Source organism: Notamacropus eugenii, chromosome 4, assembly GCF_028372415.1.
Source record: "Notamacropus eugenii isolate mMacEug1 chromosome 4, mMacEug1.pri_v2, whole genome shotgun sequence".
NCBI lineage: Eukaryota > Metazoa > Chordata > Mammalia > Diprotodontia > Macropodidae > Notamacropus > Notamacropus eugenii.
In genome coordinates, this window is record NC_092875.1 from 107,046,039 (window position 1) to 107,068,718 (window position 22,680).

Here is a 22,680-nt window from a genome sequence, read left to right on the forward strand (position 1 = left end):
TCTTTTCTGGGGTGGGTGGGGGTAGAGTAGTATGTTTCTTTCTCCTGGAGAGCACTGGGCAAAGGTTTGGTCAGGACAGGACACTGAATATGAAAGCACAAAGGAGACAAAAAAGGCTATTAAGGTTGTTGGGATGACTTGACTTATGGAATCTCAAAGTGTTAGTACCGGAATAATGGACTTCAAGCATCACCTAGTTCAACTCACTCATTTGACAGACGGAGAACCAAGTCCTGCAGGAGTAAAGTGACTTAAGGTCATATAGCATGATACATTAGCTAGTGTACTACACTCAGAGTCAGAAAGTCCTAGCTTTAAATCTTGCCTTGGACATTTCCTACCTGTGTGATCCCACGCAAGCCCTTTAATCTCTCTTGTCCCTCATTTGGATCTAATAGCCTTTAGGGACCCTTTTAGGTCTAAACTTAGGGTCAGATTTAAACTCAGGAAAATGAGTCTTCCTGACTCCAGGTCTAGTGCTGTATCTATTGCACCACCTAGCTGTCCCAGTCCACCTATAAGGTGTCTCATTAATTAATTTATCAGAACTGACTATGGGCTAAGTCCCAGCTCTGCCACCAACTCATGGAATGATCCCAGGCAAGTCATTTTTCATCTCCGGGCCTTAATTTGCTCATTTGTAAAGTGAGGGGATTGGCCTTTATATGATCTTTGGGGTTGCTCCTAGCTTTAAAATGTGTATTCTAATAGTTTATATTCTAAGATCTCTCCCCGATTTAACACTCAACTAGTCCTAATGATCACCTCCTCTCCCCGCTATCCCGCTTCTAGAGCCAGAGGACCCAGAGGTGGAGTTCAAGGCTGCTTAGTTGGGGGAATAGGAAGAGCTGAGTATGAGGACCAGAGTATAGGAGGCAGGGTGAGGGGATACCTGGGAAGGTAAACTTTGATTAACTAGAATCATCAGGGAACAGAGGGCAGGGCTTTTGGTTTCTTCCCTTATTTCTGACTTACATTTTTGTTGGTGTTGTTTTTTTTATCCATTCATTCAAACGCATAGTAATTATAATAATAATAAATAGCATTTATATAGCGCTTACTGTGTTCCAGGCACTGTGACAAGCACTTTACAAACATTATTTCATTTGATCCTCACAACCCTGGGAGGTACATGCTATTATTGCCATTTTATAGTTAAGGAAACAGAGGCATTCAAAGGCTGGGAATTGCCTAGGGTCACACAGCTAGCAAGTGTTGGAATCCAGATTTGAATTAGGTCTTCCTGACTCTATATTCAGCATACCATTCACAGGGCTTGCTCTGTCTGTCTGTCTATCTATCTATCTGTCTTTCTATCTATCTATCTATCTATCTATCTATCTATCTATCTATCTATCATCTATCTATCTATCATCTATCTATTTATCTATCATCTATCTTCTATCTATCTATCTATCATCTATCTTCTATCTATCTATCATCTATCATCTATCTTGTATCTATCTATCTATTTATCTATCATCTATCTTCTATCTATCATCTATCTTCTATCTATCTACCTATCTATCTATCATCTATCCATCATATCTATTTCTATCTCTCCATCTATTCATTTCTATTTTCATAACCTTTCTATATATGTGTCCACTTTTCTGCTGCAGTAAGTAGAATCTAGTGAACTTCACTGACTCTTCTTTCATGAGGGACAATGATGTACCAGTATGACCATTCATAAAACCTTAGTGCTAGAAGATAACTGAGAGTTCAGCTAGCCCAGTCCTCTTCTCAGAATTAGATATTATGATTCTGTGATACTGTAGATAGAAAAGTTATGGAATATGATTTTGAAAGTTACACTTTTTTTTAATCTCTAAATTGTCTTGGGGAGGGAGATAGAATAGCACAGGGGAAAAGCAATGGATTTAGACTCCAAAGACCTGGGTGTGAAGTCTTCCTTTTGAGTTATAGGTGTATTGCTCTGGGCCAGTTAATTCACTCCTGTGAGCATCAGTTTCTTCAACTCTAAAATGAGCATGTTAGACTAGTTCATAAAGTGCTTAGACTTAGAATCAGAAAGACTTGGGGTTAAATCCCCAGGTTACTAGCTGTGTGACCATGGGCAAATCACTTAGTTTCTGTGGGCCTTGGTTTCCTCATCTGTACAAAGAAGGAGATAGACTCTTATGATTTCTAGGGTCTCTGGCAGTTCCAAATCTATAATCTTATGCCCCTATGGCTTGATGAGGTCTGCTAGGTGGCACAGTAGATAGAATTCTAGCCTTGGAGTCAGGAAGACTCATCATCCTGAATTCAAATCCAGACACTTAATAGTTGTGTGACCCTGGACAAGTCATTTAACTCTATTTGCCTCAGTTTCTTCATTTCTAAAATGAGCTGGAGAAGATAATGGTAAACCACTCCAGTGTCTTTCCCAATAAAAACCCAAATAGGGTCACGAAGAGTTGGACATGACTGAAACAGCTGAATGACAGCAACAGTAATGGTTTGATGACCCTAGTAATCAATATCGTTCCACTTCTAAATTGATGCTGTCCCATTTCCTCCTTAAATGAAGTACATAAAAAAGCTGGCTTATTTTGATTCAGCTCAATTTGGACCCAGTTAGTTGAGACTTCTCAGGACATATTTCCCCTCCCAGAAGTCTTTTTTTTAAAAGAGTAATTAGAATGCAATACAATATTAGATACCAATTTGTATGTCCATTAATAAAACAAAACCATGGAAGCATGAAGCTCCTAGGAAGCTAACAGGAAAGTATTCCTTAATAGAGGCAAAATCAATCATCTCCCAGAGATCACCAGGTTTATTTCATGACTGAACAAAACACTTCTATAACACACATGAAGAGTGTTTATCCTGTCTTGGCCAAAAAACTCTAATAAGGGGAATTCACTACCTCCTGAGGTACCTGTACCATTTGGGGACAAGTTGAATAGCTAGCAAGGTTTTCCTTACATTAAACCTAAATTTACCTCTTAGAAAAATACTTGGGAGTCAAGTTGTAGGTCAAATTTTAGCTGAAGTCATCTCACTACAATCCAAGAAGCTTGTTTAAAGAAATAATGCCTTTGAAAGACCTACATCATATATTGCTCTATGAAGTCTAAGCATTGTGATTTATCCATTAGGCAGAGTTTTCTTTCACACTGGGGAAGTTAAAAAAAAAGAAACTTTTAACAACATCTTTTGCAATTTCACAAAATCTCACGAGAAGCTTTTTGTGAAAGGTATTCGATGTATTCTGAACAACAAGAAAACCCTTTTGAATAAGTAGCATAAAGAAAAAAATGTTGAAAATGTCTCTTTGGTGTTATCAAACATGAGAATAATTAAACACATGATCAATATGAGCAATACTGTAAACATATAACAAGCATGATATAAGCGCAGAAACATAAACAATAATTATTCATAGACAATAATTCAGTTAGATGGCTTCGGAATCAGTTGAGCAGCCAGGCCTAGAGGCTAATCATTGAAGATACTCTATTAACTTGAACGCCTCCAGGAGAGTGTTCAGAGACCTGTGCTACATAACATTTTTATCAAGTGTTTGGATACAGGCATAGATGTCATGCCCGGTAAAACTGTAAAGGACGTAAAAGTGGGAAGGAATAGCTAATGTGTTGAATGACAAGTTAAGATCCAGAAAAAATCTCAGACAGGAATAGAAGTCAAATCGATTCTAATCTAAAGGTTGAATTTAATAGGGATAAATGCTTAATCTTACAGGTGGGTTCAAAACATCCTTTTTGCAGATATAAGATTGGGGAAATGAGAGGGCAGGACAATGGGGATTTGAGGGTTTTGGTGGATGGCAAACTCAGTATAAGGCAACAGTGATAAGGAAATCAACATAGCTAGTGTGTTCTCTGGCTCAAGTAAGAGAAGACACTCTGTCTAGGATTGGGGAGTTAATGGTTCCTCTGTACTAATGCTCTTATGAAACCACACCTGGAGTATTTGCTTCATTTCTGGGTGCCATATTTTAGCAAAGACTGACAAGCTGGAGAATGTCCAAAAGAGGACAACCAGGATGGTGGAAGGGATGCAATTCATACTGTATGTGTTTTGGTTGAAGAAACTGGAAATATCTAGACTGGAAAAGAGAAAATTTCAGACTTCAGGTGGACTATAAGAGCCATCTCCAGGTAATTGTAGGACTATTCAGGATTGGACTTGTATCAGTTAGAATTGAGTACATTCGGCTTGATGTAAACCTCCTAACTACTAGAGCTACCCAGAAGTAGACTGGGCTGCCCTTAGGAAGTAGTGGGTCCCCTTTCACTAGAGGTCTTCAAGCTGAAGCCAATCAAGCTGAAGCCTAGTGAGCCCTGGTGGGATACACCATAATATGGTTTCTATTCATGTGGAGGATGAATAGGTTGGCCTCTGATATTCTCTTAGACTCTGAGAGTCTGATTCTGGTTACAAACTATAACAAGAAGTTTTAAAGCAGACTGGTTAGACTATAAAACCTGTGATGTGGCCACTCCTTGAGTTTTCCAGAAACCACATATATCAGGAGAAAGCAGATTGTAATACCAATAGATTTGGATGAATTAATCATTAAGTTTACTAAAGACATTGTTATAGAGTGAATGAGAAACATACTAGATTTGGAGTCAAACAGCCACATTTTAAAATTTATAGACTCACCAGGTAGATCAGGAAAAGACCTCAGAGGCCATCTATTCCAAAGCCTCATTTTGTTGATGAAGAAACTCTCCAGCAAGGGCAAGTCCAATTGTCAAACTATAGATAAGTCTATAGACTCATGTGTGCATTTTAGAATGTTCAAGGTTCTTATGAATGTTATCAAAGGGTTTTAGATCTTGATTTTAGAATGTTAAAGGTATTTGTGTGTGTGTGTGTGTGTGTGTGTGTGTTTGTGTATATTAGAATGTTAGAGTTGGGAAGGACTTTAAGGTCATCTTGTCCTCTTCATTATACAGAAAAGGGAATTGAGAGTTGGGAGCGGGAGGGTTGGAGGGCGACCACAGTCACCCAGAGCTAAGAATAGAACGCACATTTCCTAATGTCCAGTTGTCTCCACTATACCTCACTCTCAGAGATATGAGAAAACATGCTCTCAAGAATCCTACATAAGGACTTAATGGGAGAGGAATTGAAATAAATAGCAGAGAAAAGATTAAGTTCAGAATAATATGATGATTTTTTAGAACTAAGAAAGGAATAAAAAAAAACACTGGAGATTAGAGCTAGAAAAAAATCTTACAAAATGAATTGCTAAAACACAGAACGTTAGAACATAACACATAGAATCTTAGAAGCAGGAGGGCCTTAGGATACAGACTGTTAGGACACAGAATGCTCTAATTGGAAACTTACATCCTAAGCTGAATGGAATCTTAGAACATAAAATGTGAGAACATCAGTTAGTAAGGCTGTAAGAGTTTAGAAATTTTAGAAATCATCTATTCCAAACCTCTCCACATTTGTTAGATGAATAAACTAAGTGACCCAGTCAAGGTCACTGAGTTACTTCAGTATAAGAGACAGGAACGAAATTGGAATCTTTTACTTCTAATTTCAGTCTTCTTTCTGCTGCATTTTAGTTCATCTCAATAAGAGCGAGGTTGGTGTACTATGTGGAACATCTCTATGGTCTTTGAAGAACATGCAGAGGAGTTGGGAAGCAGTGGGATCTGGCCTTTTTCTATGTGTCCCTTCTATCCCATTTATTCCCTTCCCACTTCAGAAGCATTGTCGAATTTCCCCTAATGGAATTAACAGTGAAGCAACTGTTGACCAGGGAAGGATTCTTCATGCTTAATCATATCAATTCTTGGGCAACATCCCTCATAGGGATGGTCTTATAGTCTCTGCCTGAATACCTCAAGTGTTGGAAAACTCACTATTTTGCAAGATAGTATATACTATCAAATTTTTAGAAATGTCTAAATATTGAGCTAAAAATCTATTTCAGCCCTAGGTGGCATAATGGCTAGAGTACTTGATCTGGAGGCAGGAAGACCTGAGTTCAAATCTAACTCTAGATACTTACTGTGTTATTTAAACTGTTTGCCTCAGTTTCCTCATCTGTAAAATAGGATAATAATAATAGCACCCACCTCCCAGTGTTGTGTGAGACTCAAATAAGATAATTGTAAAGCAATAATAAGTAATATATGAATGTTAGATATTATTGTTATTATTAGTATTTCCTGATACTCCTAGTTGTTAGTCAGACTGCTGCCCTCTAGAGTAACATGAAATAGGTCAACTCCATTTTTACATCAGGAATCTCCAAACACTTTGGATCACATCCTCCTATAAGTAAAATGTCGTCGGGCACAGATGCAGTATATAAGCATATATACATATATGTATTTATATTCAATTATTTATTCATCTTATACATGTATTGATTTGCTAATAGTGTATATATATATATGTATGTATATGTGTGTGTATGTGTATAGTATAGTGTAAAGCTCACCCAAAAATAAAAATAAAAGGATGAAATAAAGATTAAATAACATTTGATTTTAGAGTAAATAGGGAGTCACTGGAGTGACTTGGTCAGATTTGTACTTTAGAATTAGTTTGATAGTTGTGTGGAATATGTATTGGAAAAGGGTAAGAATTATGACAGAGAGATCAATTAGGAGGCCTAGGATAACCCAGATTAGAGGTGGTGAGGATCTAAACTTGGGTGGTGGTTGTGTGCACAACAGGAATCAAAGGGAGAGATGCTGTGGAAGTAGAAATGACAAGATTTGACAACTGGTTGGATATGTGAGGTGAAGGAGAGAGACGATCTGGAGATGATTCTAAGGTGGTGAGCCTGGGTGACTGTCAGGATGCGTGGTACCCTCAGTGGTAATAGTGAGGTTTCGAGAAGAGCTGCTTGTTTTAGGAAAGATAATATACTGAGATCATGACATACATTCTGACCCATCCATGCTTGCTCATCCTGTGAGATAATCTGGGAAACAGTCCCAGTGGCACCCGTGCAGCTGCTGCTATGGATGTCTGGTTTGTTTTTAGGTCATAAATGCCCTGAAGGAGGGACTCTGGGAGCTCACAAAGCAGAGAGAGGGGATGAAGTTGGGGAGGGTAAGAGGAAAAGGGTAGATGAGGTACAGTTGGAGACAAGTTTAACAACTGATTATCTCAGGGATTATAGGATGGGATCCATCTTCCCCTCCTCTGATGAGTTGAACACATATCTTTAAGGTCAGGGTCCCTGGTTGGTTCAGAGTCAAAGGAGAAAAGGAAAATAATTCAGGAAATCTGACTATAACAATGTGATGGTCATTAAAAAGACAGAGCTGGGGCTGAAGATAGGAGAGGGGAAAGGGGAAGATATAATTTCCAGTGAGGTCTACAAAAGGTATTTCTTTAAAATATCACAGAACTGTTTTTCTCCTCCCCTTCTTTCTTCTAAGCTCATAGCCAGACGGAAGCAGACCTTAACTAGACTTTTTCCTTGGATATCCCCAGTTACATTCTCTGACATGCTCATCCAAATATTGCTGGTATGTCATTTAGGAATTTAATGTCTCTTTGACTTAAAAGGAAAAAAAAGTTTACGATTCTGGGAATCCAGCTTTCATCACTTTTAAAACTGATCCCCCCCTATAACTTTTACATCATGTGGAGAGAATATGCTACAGGGCAGGGATACAGCTCTGTCAATTTATGAGTGAATATCAGGAAGTTTTTTCCTCCTCTGTGGCCTGCAACATTAGGATGTCTGAGAAAATGGATGAATGAGGCTCTGATTTCTGGGATGAAACCTTCTCATGGAAGTTAAGTAGTAAGAGCAGAAAAAAGCGGTGGAAAATCGAGGGTATACAGGGAAAGGAACCCTATTTTATGGTTTAGTTCAGCCAACTCCCCTTCTATAAAGTTTTTCCTAGCCCCCTCCCCTCCTTCCCTTCTCCCCCACAAGCTGGAATGTTCTTGTTCTCCATCTCCCTCCCTTCCTCCTTCCCTCCCTTCCTCTCTCTGTCCAGTGAATATATTCTAATTTTTATTGCAATTATTTTCTGTTCATTTCTTCTACTAAAGTATAAACTACCTGAAGGAATGAATTGTGTCTATACTTCCAACAATACCAGGTAAAATAAATGTTTCTTGAATGAATGAATGACGTCAGTAGGAAAACCTCTTCCTAGTTTATGATAGCTAGTATTTATATATAGTCCTTTACAGATATCTCATTTGATCCTCATAACAATCCTGTTGTTATTAATTCTCATTTTACAGATGAGGAAACCAAGGTTGGCCAAGGCTAAGTGATTTGCCCACGATTATACAGTTAAAGTCTAAAGCAGTATTTGAATTCAGGTCTTTCTGATTCCAAGTTCAGAACCCTATTCCACTACTCCACCTACCTATCTTTAAGTCCATTTAGATTTCCATCAATTCTAGCAGTCTCTTGGCTTGTCTTCCATAATCTGCACCATCTACAGTCACATTCATGCCAGATGAGTGCCAAACTGAGGCTATATTCTCTTCCAGATTCTCCATGTGCTCTCACCATTTAGTACATAAAGTTCCAAAGGGATCGTGTTGCATATGCCATCAATCAACAAGCATTTACTAAGCATTAAGTGTGTCAGGTGGTGGAGATTCAAACACCAAACTTTAACAGTTGCTGTCTTCAAGGAACTTTCATTCTATCCAAAGAGACTAAATGTACACATTATATATGTTCAAAATATATGCTAATTAATATTGGGAGCTCCATAAGAGATGTTATTCAAAAACAAATAAGATAATTTTAAAAAAAGGAAACTACAGTGCTACTTGTACAAAGAAGACAACTAAATTATCTCAGCCTAATTAGAAAGATGTGCATGCATACCTGCTTGGAGTCTTATTCTTAGAATGCTTAAATATCTCAAAGTTGTACCTATTAAATTAGGTCTAGCTTTTCTTTTCTCCACTGTTTCTAAAGAGTGAATATAGCACCTTATATAAGTGATTTCAAAATAAGGGGAAAGAAGTATACTTGATAACTTTATCACTTCAGCGCAAAAGTCACTATCTTGATGCTGGAGAAATTGAATTGAACTCTGCTTTTCATTCATTAATAAAAAACATGGTCTTGAAAAAAAAAAAAGAGATGTTATTCAGTCTTTTGAATATCAAAGTATAGGCCTGATCCTATCTTGAAGGGTTTATGTTCTAATCAGACTAAATAGGGAAACAATGATCATTTATGTTTTTTCTAACTGCATTTTTTCTGGTGGTCCATTGGAGGCTATGATGGGCAGCTAGGTGATGAAGTGGAAAAAGCACTGGGCCTGGAGTCAGGAAGTCTCCTCTTCCTGAGTTCAAATCCAACCTCAAACATAATACTAGCTATGTGACCCTGGACAAGTCACTTAACCCTATTTGTCTCAGTTTCCTCATCTCTTAAATGAACTGGAGAAGGAAATGGCAAACCGCTCCATCATATTTGCCAAGAAAAGCCAAAAGACTGGAATGACTGAATGTTGGAGGCTATGCACTTCCTTGAGAATCTGCAAAACCTGAATTAGAGAATTCTAGCATGTGAATGCTGGAAGAAGACTGAGAAGCCATTTAGTACAACATCTCATTTTAGAGATATGAAACTAGAGCCTGGAGCTGTGAAGTAACTTGTCTGACATTATCCAAGTCATAAATAACCCAAGTAGGGTTTGAGGTCGAGTCTTTTCACTGAAAATCCATCCATCCTTCTTCCCATATTTTCAATGTTAGAGTTACGTCCTACAGATCAGAAAAACTCCATTGTGTTTCTTTTCACTACTTTGTGGTTGTTGGTAATGGTGGCTGTTGTAAGGCAGGGGAAGGGAGGGGATCTGAATCTGTGATTTGATCAATGTGGGGAACTTCCAGTGTGGAAAATCCTTCTATTTATGAAGACTAACAACTCTCCCTAACTTAAAGTCTTAGAGTGTTGCTTGGAGTAGGAGGTGAGGGTGGGGGAAAGGCTCTAAGATTTTGTTAGTCTAAAGTTCTACGACCCTTATGGGTCAGAGCTAGGATTTAAACCCAGGACTTCTTGAATCCAAGGCTAGTCTTCACTATGTCAAGATTCCTCTTGTCATTTTTATGTAATATAATAATAATAGCTGACATTTACATAGATATTATATATCTGCATATAGTACTTTGAATATAACAGGTGCTGGATAAATGTTTGTTGATCTTATTGGACATAAGCTGTAGAGTAATTGAACTATATGCTCCCTGAGGGCAGGAATCATGCCAAGTCTTTACTTACTCTAAAGCCCTTAAGTACCTCGCACACTATCATGCATCTGATAACTCTTGATAGATATTATTTGCCAGCTAAGTGAGCAACCCAAGAAAGAATTAAATTCTTTTTTCTTTTTTTTTTTTTTCTGAATCAAGTTGGTATGTTCTAGAGGACTAAAGTCAGAATTTCCATAATGAAATTTTTGAGTGACTTGTGTTAACCTGCCTAAATGTTTGAAAGGGCTAAAAGTAACAGAGAACAGGCCAAGAAGGATAAAGAAGAAGAGGAAGAAATGAGCTCATTAGGGCTTGGTGGAGTGGGAGTATGTGTGAAAATCCTTGTTTTTCCCTGTCTCTCACTGCAGTCTGCTCTCAGGTTTCCAGGAAGAGTGACCCAGGTGATATTTCCTCTTCATTCTTTCTCCTTTTACTGCACTGATATGTATGTCTTACTCATAAGCTAGAGATTCACATCCTGGTTGTGCCATGAAGCAGGGTGAAATTAGGCAAGTCAATAATGTCTCTGAGGAGCCTCATTTTCATCATCCAATCCCAGAGAGTGGTAATCTTTGCCTTACCTATCTGTAGGGATTGTTGTAAGATTCAACTGCTTTCCCTCCTCCCCTCCATCTCTTTAACTCCTAGTTCCTTTTAAGGTCACTTCCTATGGGAAATTTTTCCTCATCCCCTCCCTCACCCCAATTGTCAGAATTTTCTATTGCCTGTTGATTATTTTGTATTTCCTTTGTGCACATGCACGCACACACATTCGTGCACACATACTTATACACACACACACATACATACATATATACATATATCTCATACTCCCAGTAGACTGTGAGGTCCTTGAGGGCAGGTATTATTGTATTTAGTTTTTATATCCCCAGAATCTAGGGCACTACCCAGCACATACTGCTTACTTAATAAACACTTCTTGGTCTTCATGGTTAAATAATGCTTGTGAAAATACCTTGTAACCAAAAGCACTGCAACTCTTAAGATAGTATATGGAAATTCCTAATAGACACATATCAATCTCATTAATGAATGAATCAACAAATTACATTTATTACTGTCAGCTAGGGGGCACAGTGAATAGAGGGCCAGGCCTGAAGTAAGGAAGATTCATCTTCCAGGTTCAAATCGGGCTTCAGATGCTTACTAGCTGTGTGACCCTGGACAAGTCACTTAACTCAGTTTGACTCAATTTCCTCATCTGTAAAATGAGGTGGAGAAGAAAATAGCGAGCCACTCCAGTATCTTTGCCAAGAAAGCTTCAAATGAGGTCATGAAGAGTCAGATAAGACTGAAATGACTGAACTATAACAACAGACTGCAATCTCATTAATATCAAGTTCTGTGATCTTGGGCAAGTAGTCCTTTTCAAACTACCTTATGTTCATTCTGTACATATTAATATAAATACATATTCTCTCTTCTGATAGGACGGAAGCTCCTTGAGGGCAGGGTCTGTTTCCCTTTGGACTTTGGATCCCTAGTGCTTAGCACAGTCCTTGCAACATAGTAAACACTTAACAAAAGCTTGCTGATTGATTCACTGGGGCCTTAGTTTCCAATCTGTAAAATGAGGGATTTAATAATGAAAATAGCTAGCATTTATATAACTCTAATGCTTTAAAGTTTGCAAATAGCTTTACATGCTATCCCATTTGATCTTCACAAGATCCCTGGGAGGCAAGGGCTACTACTGTCCCCATTTTACAGATGAGGAGACTGAGACGTAAAGGTTATGTGACTTGCTCAGGGCCACACAGTTAGTGTTTGGGGTAGGTTTCAAGCGCAATTCTTACTGGAGGCAGCTCAGTAATGGAACAATAGAGAGAAAGCTGGACCCAGAGTCAGGGGTACCTGAGTTCCAATCTGACCTCAGTAGCTATATGACTCTGGGCAAGTCACTTAACCTCTGCCTCACTTTTTTTCCGTTCTCTCAATTGCAAAACAGAATCTACTCTGACAGGGTTGTTGTGAGGATCAAATGAGATAATATTTATATAGAAAGTACTTAGCACAGTGTTTGGCACCTAGTAGGCATTACATAAATGCTTCTTTGCCTTGCCCCTTACTGTCTCCCAGTTCAGCTCTATGAATTGCGCCATCTAGATCCCTCTTCCCACTCATAAATTCTATTATTTCCTTCCATAAGAAGGATATGGGAGGTCAAGGAATGTGAGAAAGCTGGAGGAGGCCTGTCTCAAGGCTAGATCCAGTCTCAAGAGAGCAAAGCTTGGCTCTCACTATATCTTATCTCCCCCTCAGCTCAGGAAAGGCTTCCTCTGAATGCTGAAAAGAGCCTCCCTCTTTGGTTTTCATTTTGCTCATTAATAAATTGATGCTAAAGGGGCCCTCTTAAGACATTGTTCTTTTGGGGGAACAGAAGACCCCGTGTAAGAGATGTTTGATAAGTTTAGAATTGAATTGAGTGGTTGGGGAAATTTAAATTTATGCCATTGCACATGGATAATGGGATGTATTCATGAAATGGGTTGTCTCTCCAGGGGATGTCAGCTCCATTAAATAAGTTTCTTAAATTCCATTTCAATTCAACAGCCATTTATGATATACTTCTTAAATGCAGATCATTGTGTTTAATGTCGGGGGATACAAATATGAAGATTGACTTAGTTTCTATCCTCAAGGGGCTTACAATCCAACCTAATGGTGGTGGTGTATATAGCTAAGAGGGGAGAGTGTAGGAAAAGAATATGAAGATGGTTACTAAATCCTTAGAATATAAGGTCCTTGAGAGTAGGAATTGTTTCATTCTTGGAATCTGTATCCTCATCACCGATCACAGTGTCTAGCATAGTGATTCATAAAGGATTGGTTGATTCATTGACTGAATACAAATAAGTAGGATGCAAGACAGAGTGTGACTGGGAGAAAGGAAAGAGAGAGAAATTGTTATGAGAAGGTAAGAGAGATCAATTTCAGTCAGGTAGGCAGAGAGTAGTTAGAGGAGGAGATGGTCACTTAAGGAAGGAAGGGGCTTCCATATATGGAGATGGGGGATAGACAAGGAGCCTATTCCTATTTTAGGGAAAGGAGCAAGCAAAGGCATGCAGGTGGGAGAGGCCAGGATGAGATTGGGGGACACAGAGCAGTCCAGTTGAGCTGGAATGTAGAATATGAGGAGGCTAGCATAAGATAAGATTGCACAGGTAAGTTGGGACCAGTTTGTAGAATGCCTTGAACATCAGACTCAGGCACTGAGATTTCACTTTGTAGGCAATGGAGAACCTTTTGCTTTGACCAAATCACACAGAGACAGTAATATGCATGAGTTAGTATAGTCTTTTTGCACCTAAGAGAGATTATTTTCCTGGAAGAAAATTGCCTTGGGAGTATCATCTGACAGTGAAGGAAAGTGTACCAATCATTTCCACAAAAATTTTCTTATGATGCCTCATCATGTCTATGGAAGGGATCCCAGGTTCTTGAAAGCTATAGCAGTAGAGTTTGAAGTCTGATACGTTCCCCAATCTGGAGAATTTCATGTGCTATCCCAGTAACGGTCTAGTTTAGATAAATTGGAAGGGCTTTGTCACCAGGTTGACGACAGGATAATTCTGAAGTCAGTATGATCTTTTTTATCCACAGAAATTCTTAAGAACCATCTCTTAAGTCATAGGGTGACTGCGGTCTGTGTCAGAAGATGGGTCACACTAACAGAATCATAGATCCCTTAAGTAATGAAGTCAACAAAGATATATTTCGTAGATTATACAAATTGCTGATGTCTCTCAAACTCCACCCCTTGCACCCCAAGCTGTCCTTTACTGCCTTCAGCTTGAGGCACAGGAGTAATGGAAACTTTTGCTACAAACAGCATTTGTTAGCGACTTCCCTCTCTGTGGTTTTTTTTTCCCCTCTGTTGTTCCCCTGATAAAACAACTTGAGCTGCTTAAGTTTAACCAGAACACACAAATCTCATCTTCACATAAAAAAAAAAACAAAACATCAGCTTTCATGAAGCAAGCTGCTTTTTTAAAAAATGATGCACTATGCATTCTAAATTGGGTCATTCTCGATCCCAAGAGCTTGGTACCAGCCCCACTTTGAGTGTGTGTTTCCTCTGTCTTAGTTTTGAAGTTGCTTCTTCTAACCCAAGAGTGAGAAGTCGAGCAGGAGAGATGGGCAACAGCATGAAGACATCAGCTGCGCCACCTGAAAGACCTCTGCCTGGCCCAACGGGTAAGTCCATTTTCTTTGGGGCTATTAGTTCAGTGCACGGTCTTCCCAGTAGCTCATTCCATACAAATGAGAGCTTCCTCAGGAGGGGCAGGGTACCATGCATAACTCTGCACAACAATCGTGGGGCTAGATCTTAAGAGATTGGAGCTCTAGTTCCAGCACTGCTATTGACTGTGCCCTATTTTGGCTTTAATGTCCTCACTTGTAAGATGAGATCAGAGGGCTCTTCCAGCTCTATCTAACATTCTATTCTCTACTATTCTTTGAGGTTTCTTAGTGATTATTGGGATTCCTACTGACATCCATGAGACTGTACAAAGATCACTGATTGGAAAGCTCTTGGATCTTATGCTTCTACTTGTGAGATCTTAGATGAGTCAGTTAATCTATATGGGACTCAATTTCCTACCCATAAAATGAGAGAAGTTACAGTAGGTAGCCTTTCTTACAATTCTAAATCTATGCTCTTACGAATTTTCTGTCCAGTTCCTAAAGTAAAAGAAAGGGATTAAAATGGTAAATTAACTACATGTCCCTCAGGGGTTTGTGGTCACAGGAAAGAGCTAATGCTAAGGCTGCTGATGGCAAGGTAGAAGGGGATAAGGAGCAAGTGATGATGCACTGGTATCTGTGCTGGTTTCCCAGGTGAAAGACTTTCTAGAGCCCATGAATTAACTCAGGGTTCACATGGGTGATTTAGAAAGAATTAAATTGGTGCTGGGTGAAGGGAGGGTAGAAAATTTTTGTATGTTGATATCAGTCAATCAACAAACACTTCTTTGGTGCCTCTATATGCCAGACACTGGGGATACAGAGATGAAAATGAAGTAATCTCTTCCCCTAAGAAGCTTACGAGGAGAGGCAACAACTTTTAAGCTCTCCTGCCAAAATCCCTCTATGAAACTGTCAGAGACAGAATTGAGATCAATGAATTCTTGTTTATGCCCAGTATAACATTTGTTTAGGTTCATGTGCTTTCAGTTCTTGAGGGAAATAGGATGATTGCCTTGAGAACACCTTGTGTAAGTGAGAAGTACAGTAAACTTGAATGAAGACATCTGGGTCCTAAGTCTGTGTCTGCCAAGAAATGACTCCATTACTTTCGGCAGGTCAATTTGTCCCTCTGGGTCTCAGTTTCCTCATCTTGAAAATGTGAGGATTAGAATAGCTAAGTTTAAGGTGATATCCAGCTCAAATACTGTATGTTTTTGTTATTATCTTCTGTATTATGAGGTTCATTTTCATTCTGGCAGTCTCTGTTCTAACATCAAACCTTCTAAGATTTGTTCCAAATCTGATTTTTTTTGTTCTATATATTCTAGTATTCTGTTTTCTAAGTCTCTTCCAGTTCCAACTATTTTCATTCTAACATTATACCTCATAAGGTTCATTCTACATTGAACATTCTATGTTCTATATTCTCACATTTGAAATTCTAAGGTCCTTTCCAGCTCTAATGTTCTATGAATCTATGGAAGTCAATGAATTATACTGCTACTCAACTGAGCCACTGGTAAAACTAAAAGAGGTTAAAGTGATTTTTTCCCCTCCCCATCCTGCCAAAAGAAGCCTGTTTTTTACATGTTTCAGAACTTGTCATCCTTAACCACTTTCAAGTGGATGAGTTCTCCTAGACTGTTATAACTTAAAGGCAGCTGAGTCACAGAAGTTAAAGCTTCTAGTTAAAGCTAGAAGAGATCTTACAAATTATCTAGTCCAGTCCTCTTGGTTTCATAGACAATGAAAAACTTGAGAAATCAAAAGACTTGCCCAAGCTCACCCTGTCAGTTTGTGGCAGAACTCTCAGTCACAAATTCTAAACCAGGTCTTCTGACATGTAGTCTAAGCTTGAAACAAGCTGCAGATGGAGAAATATCAGTTTAGGTCAAATGCAGTGTTAGAGACAGCACTGAATGCAACTCTGGCCAGAATGGCCCTGGTTTCACTTGCTCTGCTAGCTTTTGACTTCCTATACCCTTCTATGCCAAGTGACTCGTGATATGACTACTCAGTTGTCTTGAGTAACTTAAATTGCACTGGGCTGGGAGGGATGTGGACACCCAAAGCAGCCAAACATTTTTGTTGTATATTACTGTAAGGTGAAGGTGAAAGCAACATAACAGTTCTTGCATTGTTTTCACTACAAATATTAGGCAGTTCTCATTTTAAAGTGTGGGAAATGATACAGCCTCAGTCACCCACACATTAAGAAATTTTGATTAGTCCATGAAGTGGATGGATTAGAATTGTCTATGAAATAAGCTGATAGAGAGGATGTAGAAGGCATTCCTTTTCAAGTTATGGGTTAAGTTAGATGACTTCTGAGGTCCATCCCAACTCCAAGATTCTACAAGGCAATAAAGACGATGATAATATTTCAGTCATTAAAAGTCACAAAGAAGTCCAGAGACAGAAAGAAATTAAATCTAAAGCCTAAATGGTGTTAGATAGGGGCCTCAGTGAAAGTCAGGTTATATTTAAAAATCAGGAAATATGTCCAGATTATTTCTATTCCTTCCTTTTTTTGAAATTTACCAGAATGTGAATCATGAAATTACAGTCCCTTCAAGGTGGAAGGGACCTCAGACATCTATTCCTTCCCCTACCTGGGCTAGAATTCCTTCTCCAATGAATCAGTCGTTCGTCCCTGACTAGTAGTCATCCATCCCTTTCTTGGAGATTCCCAATTATGGGGAACCTGCTACATCCCAAGGCACCCCGTTATTTAATGTAGTAGAAAGAATGCTGGACTCAGAATGAAGATGTCCTGGATTCAAATTCTGCTTCTGACACTTCATAACTGCATGGACATGGGCAATTCCCTTAGCTTCTAGAAAAAACCCCACTGTATTGTAATGTTGATTGGTACGCAAATATGTTTTATAAGAAATATGCCAGAAATTCTTTACATGGATTTTGTAACAAACATACCAGAACAAGAGGGTTATCTCCTTTGAGATTTACGTGCTAATTACAATAAGGCTATTCTTGCTTATTAGCAGAAACTCATTGGCAATTGGCATCCAGCCTTGCCAGCTTCCTTTGTGGTGGCAAGATTTTGTTTGGAAGGATTAGACCTGGCAGATAAATAAGTGGGGAAATAGAGTGTGGGAGTCAAAAAGGCATGACAATATAATATACAGTGAGACTGATTTTCACAGAATCACAGAATTTGAGAGTTGCAAGGGACAACAGTGACTCTCTAGTCCAGAACTGTGTTGTACTCAGCTCAAACAGGTTCTCAAGAGCTGATTGTTAAATGTTCAGGGTGAGCATGCACACCTTGGAAATCAGCTAACTACAAATCGAGACTTGATTTTTTTTGTGGTTGTTGTGGATTGTCTAGACTTAAGAAAGTGATGGAGAAAATTTTAATAATTCAAATTAACTTGAAAGTATATCCAGCATACATTTCCTCCCCGCCCCCAACCCTGGAAAACTGTTTGTTAAATACCTACTTATCTAAATACCTATTGGTGCTTTAGTCAAATCCATACCCAGAAGGAACCCTTACCATAATATACCTAGAAAGGAGTCATCCTGTCTTTTGAAGACCTCCAAAGAGAGCCAGTTAGGTGGTATGGTCTATAGAACAGTAGGCTTGGAGTCAGGAAGACTCATTTCCCAGAATTCAAATCTGATCTCAGCCACTAATTATTTGTGTGACCCTGGGTAAGTCACTTAACCTCTTTTTGCCTTAGTTTTCTAAAATAAGGTCAATAATAGCACCTACTTCCCAGTATTGTTGGGAAGTTCAAATGAGGCAATAAGTGTAAAGCATTTAGCACAATGCCTAGCACATGGTAAATACTTTATAAATGCTAATTACAACTATTACAATTAATAATTATTATACCTTCTCTATGGGATACCAATAATTTTTAATAAATATTCTAGAGCTTCCTTTGTGATTGTAATATAGAGCAGTCTGACTTGGTAGAAAGGGTTCTGAACTTGACTTTAGGAACCACGGATTATAGATTAAAAAAAAAATCATAGATATGGTGTTGAGAGGGACCTCTGTGGCCTGACCTCTTCATTTTATAGATGAGAAAACTGAGGCCTGGGGAAGTTGAGTGACTTAATCAAGACCAGGGGCAGGATTTGAACCCACATCTTTTGATTTCACAAACATAGTCTGTGGTTCACAATGTTTTTTTTTTTTTTACTCAACAATGTCAAACTAGAAAAGGGAATTAAACCTATCTGATGACTACTTCAAGGGTGAAGTCTTTTTCCCTTTCCTTTGTCTTTGGATTTGCAGGTAGGGGCAGTGATTTGAGAAGCCTCTTCTACATAAGGCCCTTGATGTCCCTTGACTATCCCACTGGTAACCCAACTACAATGGAAAGATCTCCAGATTTGTGGTCATGGGCTTGGAGTTCCAATCTCAGTTGTGCCTTTAACTAATTGTTTGGTTGGATGTTTCACCTAACATCCCTGAGCCTTGGCTTCCTCCCCCATAAAAATGAGGTTAGATTAAATGTTCTCTAAATACTTTTCCAGATCTAAATGTCTAATCCTATGAATCCTGGTCCTGATACTTATTAGTTATAAGTCTTTGATCACTTGTTCTATGTGAATTTCAATTTGCTCATTATTTTTCTAAATGAAAATATCCATATTTGCACCATCTCCAGAGATGTGATGAAAAGGCCTCACACATTTTAAAGTGTTATGGAATAAACTAGCACTTTTCATTCAATCCAACAGGTTTTATTAAGTACCTACTTTGGAGAGATGCTGTTAATACACAATCAAATGAAAAACCATCCCTAACTTTTTTTGCACTGGATGGTTGAGATGAAGATATAAGGGCGCAGGGACAATAATAAAAATGGACATTTATGTAGAATTTTAAATTCTGTAAATCACCTTTATACATTCTTTGTAATTTGATTCTCATATCAGCCCCATAAGGCAGGGCATATTATTATTCCTTTTGCATAGATGAGGAAATTGGATCTCAGAGAGCCTTGTTTAGAATCACACAGCTAGTAAATGTCTAACGTTAGATTTAAACCCAAATCTTCCTTAAGTCTAGTGGTCTGTCCATTACACTTCAGTGTCTAGATCATCACAAGCTCATTCAGAATGGAAGAATTTCTGTTTTCAGTTGCTGCACTGAGATAAATTATGCCTTGACTATATACTAACAGTACTAACAAAGTAAAGCAAGAATCATATACAGAACACCAATAAGCAGATGGCAGATGCAAAAAGTAAAAATGCAAAATGCTCTCCAAATTTTTAACTGTTTAAAGCAAATGTAAGTTCCCACCCCCCCCGCTCTGCCAACTTCCTTTGATAGTGAAGGAGAAAAGCAATATTATCTTTTTTTTATAATTTTTTTTTATCTTTAAATTTAAATACAAAATGAGAAAAAAAAATTGTAATGCTTGTGGCCAACCATATAGGAGGATTCAATAAAAAACAATAAATTTCCATTTCAAGAAAACCTATATAATAAATATTGTGCATTGTTTTCAAAGCTGCCCAGCTTTTCTTGGCTTCCTTGTTGGTTTTCTTTTGTTCTCTGCTGTGCATTTTTTACTTGATTTTTTTCCTCTTCTCCTCCTCCCTTAAAGAAAGCTACACACACACATATTTATGTATATATGTGTATATATACACACAAATATACATAGATATCTATAAACATATATATGTACATATATATATATAACCATACTGTGCTTATTTCCTCCTGTCATCTGTTTCTCTGAAGGTAGATCTTCCTTCACAAATCCAAATCTCTCCATGTTTTCCTAAATCAACCGAGCCATCATTTTCTACACCACAGAAACATTCCAAACTAATCACATCCTACCTAGAGATTGTCTATGAAAAAATTTTCCCCCAATTTTCTGCATTCGTTTTGTTCTTAGTTACATAGGTTTTATTTATACAAGAAAATTTTCATTTAAAATAACTGAAATTATCCTTTTTTCACTTCAACAATGCTCTCACCTTTTAATATAGTTTAAGGTCTGATATTGCTGGATCTGCTACTTCCTTTACACCTTTTCCCCCCTAGTTTCTTTGAAGTTACTGATCTTTTGTTCTTCCAAATGAACTTTATTATTTTTTTCTAACTCAGTAATATATCTATATTTAGCAATTTAATTAAGATGACATTGAATAAATATATTGGTTAGGTAAAATTGTCATTTGAAACATTATATTGGCTTTATCTATCCATGAACAATAAATATTACCTGTTATTTAGATCTTGGTTTATTTGCATGAGTGTTTTATGTTTATGATCCTATGGTTCCTGTATCTGTTGTGGCAGGTATATGCTCCATTACTTTATACTGTCTAGGTATTTTAGGTGGTCTAAAATAATATTGAATAATATTGCTGATATAGTGTACTTTCTATTGTTCACTTTTGATTAAATCTATTTTAACTTTAACTTTGAGATTGTGATTACTCTCCCTGCTTTTTTTACATACTAAATTCTACTCCTGCCCTTTATCTTTGTGTATATGTCTCGTTTTATAATGTTTTCTAGAAGCAACATACTGTTGAATTCCATTTTTTAATCAGCTGTTTCAGTTTTATGGATAAATTCATCTCATTCACATTCTAAGCTACGACTTGTGCATTTTTCTGTTTCGTGTTTTTCCTCACCATCTTTCTCCCCCTATTTACCCTATTCCTCCTCTCTCCTCTGCTTTATTTCTGCCTGCTACATTGCCTTCCTATTCCTTAACCTGCCAACCTCTCCAAGAGTCTCTCCCTTATCCTCTCACTTCACCCTATTCCCTTTGCCTTTTTATCTTTCCAAATTTATATAGTTATTTCCTCTTTAACCCATTTCCAATGAGAGTAAGGTTCACTGCTATCTGCATTCCCCCCCATTAGCTTCTTCTGTATCAATTTTTCTTTTTATGCCTCATTTGCATGAGATAATTACTCCTTTTTATCTTTCCCTACAGTTTTATTAATTTTAGAATCACCCCTTCATGCTCAGCTCTCTTTCAAACTACCTAAATACCTAAACTACCAAAATAATGATGACAATCATAAGTGTTGTTATTATTTTTACACATACAAAGTAAATAATTTGACCTTCTAATAAAGTGCCTTATAATTAGTTTTTAATGTTTACCTTATATTTCTCCTGAATGTTATACACCAAATTTTCACTTAAGTTGTGGGTTTTTTGTCACAAAAACCTGAAAGTTTTTGAGTTCATTGTCCATTTGTTTTTCATTCAGGATTATACTTAACTTTACTGAGTAAGTTATCCTTGGTCATTTTTTACCCCAGGTCTTTTGTTCTATGGAACATAGTATTCCAGGGCATAGTAGCTGCTAGGTCTTGTGTAATCCTTATTGTAGCTCCATGATATTTATTTTTTTCTTGTTGCTTCCAATATTTTCTCCTTAACTTGGGAACTTTGAACTTGGTTATGACATTCCTGTAAGTTTTCCTCTCAGCATCTCTTTCAGATGGTGGTCAGTATTTTTTTCTATTTCTGTTTGCCTTCTTGTTCTAGAACTTCAGGGCAATTTTCCTTGATAATTTCTTGTAATATTGTATCAAGATTCTTTTTTAATGTAATTTTCAGGTAGACCAATTATTTTGATATTATTTCCCCTTGATCTGTTCTCTAAATCTGTTGTTTTTCTGATGAGATGTTTTAGTTTCTCTTCTTTTTTTTGTTCTTTTGATTTTCTTTTATGATTTCTTGGTGTCTTAGAATATCATTTGCTTCCCCTTGCCCAATTCTAGTTTTCAAGGAATTATTTTCTTCCTTAAATTTTTGATTCTCTGTTTTCAGTTGATTGACTTTCTTTCCACAATTTTCTTGGATTGCTCTTTTTTCTTCTAATTTTTCCTTGCTGCCTCTTATTTAATTTTTATTTGATGTTTCTCATTGAAAAAGGAATGGCTTTTAAAACTCTATTATCTTCTTCTGAATATGAACTCAGATCTTCTCTATCCTTGTAGTAACTATCTATGGTTGAGTTCATTCTCCTCTGCTTACTCATTTTTATTTATTTATTTTTTGTTCTTAGCAGCTATTAGTGTAATCAAATTGTAGTCCCAGGGTAGGGGAAATGATGCCCCAAACCTCAGGTACTTCTTATTGTTATTTTCTGAAGTCTGTCATTGGGGCCAACCTTGAGCTCTACTCTCCACTCCTAAGCGATGGCTAGGGCCCCCAGCCACGCTGTCCTACAAATGATCTTGCTCCCGGTGGCTACAAACTACAACTGTCCTCTATGCCCTGGAACTGAAACTAGGGAC

General features: G+C 37.8%; 2 protein-coding genes across 3 annotated transcripts in view; one reads left to right on the forward strand and one right to left on the reverse strand.

Annotated features, from left to right (window-relative positions):
* The window catches only part of TG (thyroglobulin), a 366,261-nt gene that overhangs the window by 84,117 nt on the left and 259,464 nt on the right, over positions 1-22,680 (reverse strand). The window lies entirely within an intron of this gene.
* SLA (Src like adaptor) overlaps positions 1-22,680 on the forward strand; it is a 60,281-nt gene that overhangs the window by 325 nt on the left and 37,276 nt on the right. For both annotated transcript variants that reach the window (XM_072603014.1, XM_072603013.1), the window contains exon 2: positions 14,309-14,418. In XM_072603014.1, coding sequence (XP_072459115.1) covers positions 14,358-14,418 — 61 coding nt within the window. In that variant the 5' untranslated portion in view covers positions 14,309-14,357. The remainder of the gene's footprint in view (positions 1-14,308; positions 14,419-22,680) is intronic.